This window comes from Acartia tonsa, chromosome 2 (assembly GCF_053477335.1).
Source record: "Acartia tonsa isolate MP-2025a chromosome 2, ASM5347733v1, whole genome shotgun sequence".
NCBI classification, from domain to species: domain Eukaryota; kingdom Metazoa; phylum Arthropoda; class Copepoda; order Calanoida; family Acartiidae; genus Acartia; species Acartia tonsa.
The window spans coordinates 37660939-37674182 of NC_137261.1; the positions used below are offsets into that span (position 1 = coordinate 37660939).

The 13244-nt window shown below is 31.4% G+C and overlaps 1 protein-coding gene across 1 annotated transcript in view; it reads right to left on the reverse strand.

The window, feature by feature from the left end:
* LOC145311718 (uncharacterized) overlaps positions 1 to 9359 on the reverse strand; it is an 81830-nt gene extending 72471 nt beyond the window's left edge. Inside the window, exons 1-4 of the mRNA XM_080150688.1 lie at positions 9253 to 9359; positions 8497 to 8633; positions 2621 to 2790; positions 2345 to 2370 (exon numbers count right to left, since the gene is read on the reverse strand). Of these exons, the coding sequence (XP_080006814.1) occupies positions 2345 to 2370; positions 2621 to 2790; positions 8497 to 8617 (317 nt within the window). The 5' untranslated portion in view covers positions 8618 to 8633; positions 9253 to 9359. The remainder of the gene's footprint in view (positions 1 to 2344; positions 2371 to 2620; positions 2791 to 8496; positions 8634 to 9252) is intronic.
* Between the last annotated feature and the right edge of the window lie 3885 nt (positions 9360 to 13244).

Here is a 13244-nt window from a genome sequence, read left to right on the forward strand (position 1 = left end):
AAAATTAAGTTAGGAGCTATTCAGACAGACAAACATCCTGTTACTTGAATATAAAGATTTTCTTAAAATATCAAGTTCGTTCCATGTGCAATAACTTTTTTTTCTAGTGGGAATGTTTAATCTAGTATTTTCTTGCTGAGTAACTTGGCTCTCTTTATTATTCAGGGATAAAAGAAAAACTAGTTGGTGCAGGTAAAACTAACATTTAAAAATTTTAAGTTGTTGTAAAATTGACCAACAAAGAGGTTAGCCCTTCGTTTCCTATTCTTTAGGTATAAATCACGCAAATTAGAGGCCGTCATTTAGAAAATCAATTCAATTTTAAAATGATCAAAATTGGGTTAATCTATCTAGGTTAAATTCAGGCTTGGCGTGTAGCCACTAGTTCTTTTTTATATAAAATACTTACATGAATTGTTTATATGCCTTTGTAATATTTTTCCAAGCTTTTACCTATCCCTTTCTGGGTAATATTCCCTGTGCCAGATTTTGGCAGAGGTCGAGGTTACAACTCTGACTTACAACATAAGAGTTCCCAACTTCATTTTTTATAAGGTATAATAAGAATAGAAGGATGGCAACATCCATAAGAAGCGAAGCATAATGAAATTATTGATGGGCAACAAACAACCTGGGTTATAGAGCAGATGTTCATTGTCATAAATTACCTTCAACTTTTTCGAATTTAGACATTTGTATCTTTTAACGTGTGACCGATGGACAGGCGGACAAAGTAATTCATATATGGGTGCTCATTAGAATAGGGTATCTACACCAAAAATTTCAGATAGCAGACTAGAAAATAACATTTACCCTGGATCGTTACGTACTGGCAGACACAATGATGGAAGGACGGACCGTCAGACAGACCGACAGACAAAGTGAATTAGAGTCGCTTTGCTACTAATAAGTAGTATGGAATATAGAGTTTTATTGTACAGCCTTCTACACCCGAAATATGGTCAATAAAGTGCTTCTAATGAGGCTTAGACGAAGTAAGAGAAATGTATTTTCTTTTTTTATTCAGCTTTTCAAATTAAAGAAAAAAAATGAACAGAAATTGTCTATCAATCAATCAACCATCCCCCCTCTGGTAAAATCCTTTTTTGTAAATACCCCATTTTCACTAAAAAAAAATATTTTAGCTGATGAAAAAAAAGTTTTTAGAGTGAAATGTCCATTTGTTTTTATGATTATCATTGATTTATCATCCCCTGAGTTTGGCAAGACACAGGACAACGAGTGGATTCAAGTTGTTTGCTGTTTACTAACTAAATAATATGATATACTAGCTATCCGAAGAAGCCCATTTTGTTCCGAATTTGTATCACTTTTGAAAAGTGCGACTCCAGTTACGTCATATTTTTCTTTCCCGAAAAAGGGAAGGGGGAAAGAAAAAAAGGGAAGGGGGGAAGAAAAAAGAGATGAGAGAAAAGGGGGTTTTCCCCCATCTCTTTTGAAGAGATTTTCTTCCCCTCTTCCCTTTTTCGGGAAAGAAAAATATGACGTAACTGGAGTCGCACTTTTCAAAAGTGATACAAATTCGGAACAAAATGGGCTTCGTCTAGCTATCCTCCTAAATACCTTCAAAATAACAGGATGTCTACCTGTTTGTTGGTTTATATGTCCGTTAAGATCTCGTAAATTATAGGATCCATCAAGGGAGTTTTATTAGTTCAGAGTTGATATTAGGATATTCTAAATTGGGTAAATCTACTCCCTGGGAGATATGTCTCGAAGAGGTAACTCTCACCCAACGCTTGGGGTTTCGTCCCTATAACCAAGGGGTGAAGCCATAAATATTCATGAAGATTATTAAATAGACCCTTTTAAGGATTTGAAACAAATTGATTTAAAGAAGACTATGCACGAACGAGAGTAAGTGATTTTAAGCACCTTTCAGCAGTGATTATGAGTATTTTTAGTTAATATATTTAGAAGGCTTATGTTTAATATAGTTTTATTAACTTAAAGATATAAGTGTCACCATAGTTGTTTTTATGAAAAAACTTTGAAATGTTAAGTATTTTTTGACATAATACCATCAAATGTTTTGTTGAGTTCAAAGTACAAAACATCTTCAAATTTGAATAAAAGGTTTTTTTCATATTTTACAGCAGGGATGGCAATCCGTTAAATGGCGCATTCTTGCGGATTCTTATTTTTGGCGGATTCCGAATTCGGATTCCGGATTCTAGCAATATTTTAAAAGGCTTTTTTAAAATTAAAAAAAATAAGTGCTACATATGTCCTGAAATTTAATGTTCTTGAATCCGAGAATCGAACCAATTTTAAAAGATATTATATATAATGATGATAATGACAAGTATTAAAGAACACTTACCCAGGGGTGCTAACGTTGGAAAAGTATCCTAAAAAGTAGAAACTTTAATTTATATATTTATATTCATAGTTAACTGGAAATTTACTTCTGTCCTTTTTATTAATTGACTAATCCTATTGTTTGTACGTTAAGATCTCGTTAACCACTGAACCGATTGAGGGAAGATTCGTATGACCAGTGGGATTGTTTTTGGACGGTTTAAGGCTATATTTATGTCTCCATGTTTATTATACATTGCAGTTACAAAGAACTAAAAACAAATTAAAGAATCTATTTTCCTGAATCAGGCGTTTGTGGAGTTTGAGGGGGATTCGAACTTGATGGATAACATCCAGCAGTTCTGTTGGTAGACTGCTGGTGTCCCTGGGGCAAATGAACCGGAGGCACGTATCCGGCAGCCGACGTTAATGATAGGAAAGCAACTTCACTGCTGTTTTTTTCCACTCCTGAAAATGGAAAGATTGATTACATTCCATAGATTACTATAGACTAAGGTTCTGGTAGCTAAGGATAATTTCAGAATTTATTACTTTATCTTTAACACTGATAAAAATAATTAAGATAAAACACTAGGATGCTGCAATGAAAATTAGAATATTTTTGACGTTTATATTTCCGTTTCTAAACAGTTTTCATACTTTTTCAAGGTAGAACAACTGATATTTTGGTTTGAGTTTAGATTGGGGTTTAAGAAGTGGCAAACCCCTCTCCCAACACCCACCCTACCCACATACAGAAAGAACTTTTAGTGAAGCTTAGGCGATACTATGATTCTTATTTCTAGATCTCACTGGGCTATTTTTTTAAAAATTGGTTAAGGTAATATCATTCTACAATTTTCTATGTAAAGTAGAGATGAAATTGAGCCAATTAACACATTTTCTATATTTTGCAAGATCAAGACCATTCTTCTAATTGGTTTCCTTTCATCAGATTTGCAAAAAAAAGAATATGTTAATCTCAATTTGTAATAACATGCATTCTTGATAGATATTTTTTTTTTAAAGGAATGATAACATCCTAAATTATTGAGGCTCATTAAACTAAAACAATTTCTTAGGTAATAAACCAACCCAAACGTAAAAAGTAGATTATTGGATAGGTATTCATTTTGGTAAGTAGAATCTTTAAAGTAAAATTCAGCTATCAATATTTAATAACAAAACCAAGAAAATGACATTCCAATAAATAATTTGATATTCTTTTGGGCATTAGAGAGGCCAACGGACCAAGAAAGATATGAAGTAGATATTAAGCAAAAGTCAGTGAAAGATTCATCAAAAAAATTAGCCATCTTTATTTGATAACAGCCAAGAAAATTACATTTCCCCTATGTCTTTAAGAGAAAACCAGCGGACAGAAGAACCTAGTTGTAAAAGGGAATTATATTAAGAAAAAGGGAATTCTCTATACTCAAATCCAGCTTTCAATCTTGAATAATGCGTTACAGACTGAAGGACGGACAAACCAAGTTTTTTGCGAATGTAATTCTAAACACATTTGTGGCGAATGCATAGAAATACAATAGGCTAGGCTAAATTTGACAATGAAATTTGTATGAAAATCGAATAAAAGCATTATACGTACATGTATATTTGTGTTATGCATTACATTATTGTGAATATTTGGTTTGAGATACCTGTCCTAATATAATAATGACATCACACACACACACACACACACATATGTATGTATATATATTGAAAGAGACCAAAATAAAAGACAAGGCACGAATCTCAGGTTGAATGGACTTGAAAAGCATTTTAAAAAATATACCTAATGGTCTGAAAACACTTTTTGTATTTATGTATGTGCGTCCGAAAGATCTTCTAAACGGCAGCATAAATTAATTCAGAATCAATCAAATAAAAATTTCAAGAATATTATTTTTAATCAAATAAATCCTCTAACAAATCTAAGTTAAAGGCTTTCTCACCAATACCCTTATCCTGCAGGATCCCTGAGGGCGGAGGACAACAATAGAAAAACTAGAAATATGATATTTATCCCCCTTGTGTGTGTCCCCTTCGGGAGTTAGGTGTACACAGATAGTGCCAATGTACAAGTACAATGGACATTCAATCATTATTGGGAACAGAGATAGAGGTTTCTAAAATGAAACTAAAGCTTAAGATCTCACCAACTACTGAACTGATTGTGTTCATAATTTTAGGTAAGCTCACATTAGTCCCGATATGGTTATAGGCTATTTACTTTTTCATATTTAAGTCTTGGGTTGGTTTTAAGCTTTTTTTCTAAATTACTCCTTTCAGTCCCTAAAATGTAAGAATGTCCCAAAACAGTATACTGTATTTAATAATCAATTTTGCAACAAATTCATATGAACCTTTGTTTAGACTAATAAGTTAATATTCTACTTATTAAGTTTGGATACTTTACAGGTTTTTTTTTTGTCTTCCCCTCATATTTTAGAGCTTCTCACTCTTGTTTTATAAAAAAGGTAAAAACATTAATGACTATCTGCAAAAAAAAAGCGTGACAAAGAATGTAAAGTTATGAGAACTAACAAGAAGAAAAAGAATGACAACTTTGTGCCAAGTATTTGCAAGTATTATAACAAGTTTAGAGAGTCCTATTAACAACACTTTACACTCTACTTTGCACCCCCATTACACAGGCATACTGAACCAAAATGTTTATTAAAGTGACTCTCTTCACAAATAGAATCATAAACCTGTAAAATCATCATCTCGTCCTATATATATCATTTTTTAATTTAAAATAATTATAAAGAATCTTATTTGTATATACTTTTCTACTGACTTTGATAAAAGTAACTTTTTAGAAATAAATATTTGTATTAACACTTAAAGGCAAAGTTGTTACATACCTGAACAAAAATAATGAAACAATTCTTAAAGATATTTTGTGATTACTAATTAGAAAATTGATAATATTGTAAATTGTTTTAACCCATTAGTGACGAACCGGCTTTTAACGCCCGGTTCCAGAAAATGCAGAAAAAAACCGGTTCTCAGTTTTAGGATTGCATCATTCTCAGTATGAATCCCCCCTCTACTACCCTGGTTTTCATTTCCCCCTGGAGCAGGCAGATTTGCTTACTTCCGTTTGCCGGTATAGCTCAACAAAATTTGAAAACCAAGAAAAACAAGGTGATTTTAAAATACCCCTCCTAACTTTTTTGTTTATGAAGTAAAGTTAGTGATTTTTTTCGTGAAATTTAAAGTTTATTGGCATTTACATTCATTTGTGAATTCGTTTTATTCAAATTATTATTTTTTATATGATTTTTTTATCGATTTTTTACGTTCTATATAGACCCCAAAGAAGATAAAGTATAGAATAGAATCCAGGTAGAAGATTCTGCCTGGCTAGCCTGAAATAAAATTGGAACTTTTGAAAGCCCTAAATGGCTACAAGGCTTGTAGTAAAATCATATGATTTCAGATATTATCGAGAAATGATATGAAAAATAAATGCCTTTTTTAATAGTATACTAAAAGCCATACAACCAATCATCCAGCCATACTTGTCCTATTCACAATGGATTAAAACCTTATAGTATTAGCAAAACTTTAAACAAAAATTCATTTCAACATGAATTTAGTAAAAAAATGACTTTAAAAATATTTGGTTAAGAAATAATGATCACGGCATTTGTATTAGGGTTGCGCATGAATTTGTTTACAAAAAATCCTTAGCAGCTGATTTTTAATTCTTTCAAGGTCTGAGAGTAAAAGATGTTTATATCCAATTATATATTTTTAAGTATTTTAATTTCAATTATTATCATAAATTATTTTATTAATTGTTGAGTTATACGCAAGTTACGTTTATATTTCGTAATCGAGTGATTACGCAAGTTGCGTCATAAAGTACATTGACAGTGGTGAAATGTAAACAATATTAGATAAACATAAATTTAATTTCTATGCAGTAGAGACATAAAGTTAGAGGTAAAATCTAATACTTTTCGATATATTTTCATTAAAAAGATATTATTTCAGTTTTGTCCCAACTTGACATGTGTACCATTCAAGTTTCATATTATGTTTTTATTGCGCAAGCGCAACTTTTCTTCAATATTCCCTAAAATATTTGAGGTTTTCATTTCTATTCCTCCTTATTCTATGATAGACCCGGCTCGGCATATGGGGGGAAAGTCTGAAATTTTCATTACCCGGTTTTACTAATAGATCTTTTTTACAACAACAACAAAAACCGGGTTTATTAACCAAAAAGGGGTGGTACCTATAGCCAAAATCTTAAATGTGATATAAATTGTTTTGTATGTTAGTTGTAGCTCTATCAATTACATGAGGTTATGTAGTTTTCAATTAAGGATCGTATCGTAGTTTTAAAAAGTGTTCATCTCACTTTGGGCGTTCAAAATTTACATTTTTAATTTTTTGGGCCAAATAACCGGGTATTTAGGTCGCAAACGGGCTTTAATGCCGGGGGAAAGCACCAAAAAACGCCAAAAACGGTTATTAATGCCGCAAGGTTTTTTTACTCGCGCCGAACCGGGTTTTATTGCAACTTTCCTGTGCACGCCACTAGAGCAAAACAAAAAAATTGGAATTCCGTTTTTACCATTATAAAGCTTCCCTGAGATTTTCAGCTCGATCTGTCCATAAAAGTGGCGCTCGGCACTAATGGGTTAATTTTTAATAAATCACAAATTTTGGTTCAGCACACGTGTGCCTTACTTCTCAACTTTGCCTTACTTCTGGGGAGCTATGACTGATGTTCAGACTTTAGTTGGATAATGCATAAAGAAATTTCTTTGCATGAACAAATAAGACCTGTAATTCTTTGGAATGAGAAGTAAACTGCAAAAACTTTTATAAATTTCCTTAAAAGAAAGTTGTACTTTATGTGCAGGAAGAGACATGCTTGCAAAAATGGTAAAATATGCTAGGTAAAATTTAAGCAAAGTCTCAAAAGCATTTTTAGCGTAAAATGTAATTTAATCTTAACATAAAAAGTACTTGTATTAGCAAAATTATTATATTAGTCTGTTGTATATACTGATATTACAGCTAAATTGTAACCTATGCTTAAAAAATACACTTTATCTTAACAATGCTTTCAAATTTATTTAATAATAATTTTCTGTTATTTTTTCCCAGAATACTTGTCCTTATTTGTAAGTCATGTGCATATTTGAATTAGTTTTGAACTTGAAGGTGTAACAGCAACTCTGCCCTTGCATTACTAATCATTATTTCATTTCTATTTCAAGCCATGAGGTGAATACTAATTATAAAACAAGGATAGCAGTTTCCAAAAAAGCAAAAAATGTCTTGGGACTGTTTTGATATGACCGTTAACAATGATTGAACGCAAGATTTTTGAAAATGTTAAAGCTGTTAAACAAAGTGAAAAAATTTACTAATAAAAAGTCCTAGTTTTGTGCTAAAAAGGTAATTTTTCTTATTGAAACAACAATTTGTGTATTACAAACAAAAATAGGCAAGTTTTACTTTGAGAAAAGCTTTGCTATATAAATGCAAATTAAAACCTATTATTTGTCATGCACTCACTTTTAACATAGAGCCATTTCAGAAGTCTCACATAATATTAAAAATCACTCAAAAGAAACTTCTATGGTGGGCTGAAGGTGTGATGCGACTATTTGTTTTTAGACCCCAGCTAAACTAAAGATAAAGCATTACTGTGACTTTATTGTTGATGCCTTTTCGATGCAGTTCCAACTGAAGTGGATTCAACGCTGGAATTTGTTGATGAATAGCATTTGACCTACTGAACTAGGGGTGGTGCAACTTATTACTCGGATACTAAATGCATTTTGCAATAGATAGAACTATCATCTTTTTTTAAATTGAAGTTTTTCATTGTGATAAAAGGTTTTGTGTCAATTCTATTGTTCTCAAAAACAGAACTGAGACAATGAACATTAAAAATTCTAATAATATTTTTCTTCTTCGTGTAACCAGGATTGAGTTTGAAAAAAACAAAAAAAATAATAGAAATTTAAAACTTAGATATAAAATTTGTTTCAGATTTAGCAAGTTTAAGCCTAGTTTAAAGGAAGCCTGCAAGAAATACAACGCTTTAGCTGTTGAAAGACTTCTGTTGTTAAATGGTGTATTTCTTGCAGGTTTCCTTTAACACAAACAAACATATATCCTATTTGTTGTTCTTACCTATTCTGACCCCAGTAACACAAGAATCGAGACCATCCATACACAGAGGAAGTACAGGAGACATTTTCTTGGTCGGTGTTTCCACAATTTTGCGCGGCACTCCGCGCTTAGAGAATTCCATGATTAACCCTTATTTCCTAAAAAAAGCTTAAAATAAAAAAAAGTATTTAATACCTATTGAATTACCAATTAAAAACATATTATTTCTTCAAAAACCTATTGTTGTTTATAAAGTTTTCATATTTAGGATGAGATATAGCAATTGGAGTGTAATAAATAATGTTTTAAAGTTTCAATTCAATATTTTAAAAATCTCTGTTGATTAATTCTATTGCAGTTGAAATTATATCTAATTATGTAATATTAACCTCTTTATAGTGCCTATAAAAATGACGTCATGCAATACAAATGACCAATGATGGGCTAATACACAGAATAAATTACCAATGGCAGGCCAGTATACATTTTTGTTGACCAACGGTAGGCCAGTATACAATTTAATTGACCAATGTTAGGCCTGTATGACGTCATTTTTTATAGGCACTGTCAAAAGCTTAAAAAAACCTAGTTTTAGAAGATTCAAATAAAAGTATTAAAAAAATCGGGTATAGTCCCTTTCGTAGCAACACTTCTTAAGGGGCGATTCTTCTTTTTTTTCACACCTAAAATAACCTATCAAAAGCCATTTTAAAAATACCACGAATTGCCACTCAAGAGGCGTTGCCACGAAAGGGACTATTCCCAAAAAAATTTTACCTAGCCAGTGTAAACTAGAAGCAGTATATAAAAGAATCTATTATTTGAAAACCCTCCCAACATGGTACAGGGCACAATCTTTAGCTTGTATTTAGCGCATTCTATCTGGAAAAAAAGAAATTTTAAAAACCTTAATCAAAATTAATATAAAAGAAGGACAGAAAATCTTTAGTGACAGAAGCCCTTGGATACTAGGGCCATTTTCTTTGTCTTTGGAACTGGTGCCCAAAGTCTATAACCTCCTTATCTTAAAACATCTCTAAACATTTGGGTACTTTATTGGATTTTGATTGGTTGGTTCACTAACTAGCCTAACAGTGTCCAAACATTTCATCTAATAATTCTAATTTACAGCGGGGTAAGTTTTCTTTATCATTGAGGATGTATATAAACTTATCTTCCAATATTGTGTCCCTAAAGATCTTGGTTAGAATATGTTCTTACCCTCATGTTGAACTTATTAAGGGGGGGTGGGGGGTAAGTTAGGACACTTTTTTGCGTAAACAGTGATTATAGGCTTTGTCTTTGGAGTGAGAGGATAGATTATTTCACAAAAAAAGTTTGTTTTTGGCATGTAGTTTTCCTATGTTAGAAGTCAAATTATAAAACAAAAAATGCATCTTTTTTTAATGTTATTTACATATTTGAAGATAAAAGATGCATAGGTATTTTGTTTTATAAGTTGAACTCTAACTCTTAAAAAAATCTTTACCTGTCCAGAGACAACCTGGTGGCCTGCAGCACCTGAACTTGGAGGCCAAATCACAATTTTTTTTAAAAAATAGGAAAACTACATCCCAAAAATAAAACTTTTTTATTAAATAATCTATCCTCTCACTCCAAAGACAAAGCCTATAAACACTGTTAAAGCAAAAGTGTCAGAAATTAACCCCCCTCCCCCCTTAATTTACCTTAAATTTAGTGATGACAAAAATACTATTGAAAAAAAAAATTAAAATCACTTTGAATTTAAGAAAGAATTTTATAGTTAAGCATAAAATATCTAAGTGCTTTTAAAACCTTACTACAGGAGATAAAATAATACAGAAATAAAGTCAATTAATTATAAAAAGTGGAGGTCCAAACACACATAAAAAAAAAAGATTATGAATAATGTTGAGAAGTTATGAAAATGAGTTTGTCCTCTCCTGTTTGACTTTACTATAAGTTTTGACCAAATCTTTTTCCATGAGTTTGAGCAGTGCACACAAAAGTAAAAAAAAAGAAACTATGTGTTATTCAACAAATTTTGGTCAAATATGTAGATTAACATGGCCAAATGTTTTAAAATGGAAATTCCTAAGGTTGAATATTTTGGCCCACATTGAAAATTGTTAGCCCAAAATACATAGAAAGGTTTTGTGATTATCATACTTAACATTAGATGAAGATAAAAACAGTTTCTAATCAAGATTTAAAATAAGGTTTGCCAGGCTTTAACAATCATAAAGCAAAAACACGAAAAAGTAAATATCGCTGCTAATGTCAGGCAAGTGTCATCCATTAAAAGAGTAATAAAGATGACTTTATATGCATAGTAAAAGATTATTATCCTTCGTTTTAGAAAAGAAGTGTCAAAAAAGTGGAAACCTTCATAAAAAAACTTTTTTTTCTAAATATAAAATGAGTAGGTAAAAAGAAGATAAGTTGTAACAGTAATAGTTTTAGTCAAAAGATTATATGGAGAGTGAGAGAAAAATAAAGTTGGCCCAGAGAAGGGCACATATATTCTGATAAACAGTTAATATAACATTATAAGTCATTAATTCAAAATTTAAGTTAACGATTAGAGTAAGTGATATATTTCCCTTTAATTAAAATAAATGCTTACTTTATTTTTCAACTATTTAATGCATTCCTAGGGGTGGTGGATTGATTTATCCCCCCATATTTATTTTTGCTTTGAAAAAACAGTCCAACCATTTAAGGAACTTCGTGACATATAAACATCATACTACTTTTACAGACTTTTGTTGGTTTTATGATAAGCATAGAAGTTATGATAGACAATGTAGCCGCGACCGTAACTCAACACGTAGCGCATACGCTCGTCGTTGGGAAGATGATAGGTTCGAATCTCGGTCCGAAACCTTGTAATAACTAAAGATGTTAAAAATGGTTCCTACTACTGCAATATCAGATGAGCGACATAAATAGTAAGAGTAGGGGGAATGCCCTGGCCTAAAACAGGCGCAACTCATTACCATGCACAGTTAGGACTTCTCAGACAAAGGTCGTGCAATCAAAGGGTTGGTTGTCTGATGTGTGTTGATACCCTAGGCTATTGAGCGCGTTAAACTGCAATTTGAAATAGCAGAGTATGTTCAAAGGTGCCGTGGAGAGGACGTGTATCTAAAGCGTCACAGCGCCCCTAGAGTCAATAGGATAGACAATATGAAATTACTAAGAAATAATCATTTCCTTTATAATTTCAACCTGTTTAAGAAGAGACACTTAATAATATAAACAACTTTTGCTGCTAATCACAAAAATGTATTAATAATTTATATTTTAATTTCTTAGAACTTTGAATAAATTCGTTTAACTTATAGGAAAAATCTTCATTTATTATAATAATATTGAAAAAGGTAAACATAATAAAATATCTTAGAATTTAATTTCCCTAAAATGGACAGAAAAAACTTGAATTTCAATGTAAGGTTAACCTGTTTAAAACCATTCAAGTGACTAAGTAACTAACGACTATTTCTTATCACGGTTCAGGCCCAGTCACAGAATAAGCAAACTTAATCTGTAAAAATTAAACGGGGGGGATGGGGAGTATTGGAAAACTTTTAAAAACAGGATACTACCAGTTTCTAAAAATGTACTATTGTATCTATTCTGTTAGGAAATGTTTAGGCTTGTATTCTTTTTGTTGAGCAAAAGATTAAAAACTTTGGGATGATAAAATCGACAAAAAGTTTTGCAGTGGGCAATTCTCTTGGAAAGAAAAGAGCTGTCCATAGACAAGACATTTATTCTGAAAAAAAATTGACAAAGGGGGAGGTAGGTTGTACTCACACCTATACGGAATTTTAGCACAACCTACCTCCCCTTTCTAACTGAAGGACCATGCCCATGTTATAAGAAAAATAAAAGGAAGCCTAGAAAACTTTTATGAATCTAAATTGGTAGAATTTCAAGAATAAAAATTAACAAGCCTAATATGACAAGGAATAAACTTTAATCATACTTTTAACTATTAATTTGGATTATTATTAGAAAACTTAAGAAAATTTTGATTAATTTAGTATGTTGTGTTCTGATGTGCAGAGTTAAACTCAAGTCATAGAAAATATATTTTGCCACAATGGTCAATAATTAGATATATGGCAACGATATTTCAGTAAGTTTATTGTTTATTCTCTTCTAAATACATGTCCTAATTCCCTAAGCTAATAAGAAAAGTGTGCTGGCATTCTTACTCAGAAAGGTGGTTCTACTAATTTGTTACACTATGGCAACGACAGAGAATAATGGACCAATTAGGTTAAAGGGTGAGGGATTGTTAAAGATTTCAAATGATTTGAAACACAAATGTCTGGCATATTTGTGGTTTTGAATCCACTTATTCCAAAGCAAATTTACATGTTTTATTAAATACTTTTTATCACTTTGAATCTTTGAATTTTTATAAATAGCATATACCTTTCTTGAAAAAAATTATTGAAAGATAATATTTGAAATAAAATTTCTGTTGTCTGCTTTTACATCTTTTTTAGTGCTCCAATTATATCTCAATTTAAAAACAATGGGATAAGTAATTTTAAGATACTTCATTTGAAAATCGTGGATAAATGCGTCCTTCTTAACTTATTAATCAAAAGTAAAACTACTCCATAACAAAACCACTAATAAGTTTTGCAGCTAAAACAAGAATAATATTTTCCCCAGAGGAAAACTTACTCACAGACCAACATTAATAACTTTCACTAAAACAAATAAAGCAAAGTGCCACTTAATTCTCAAGGACAGAGATATTATTCTAG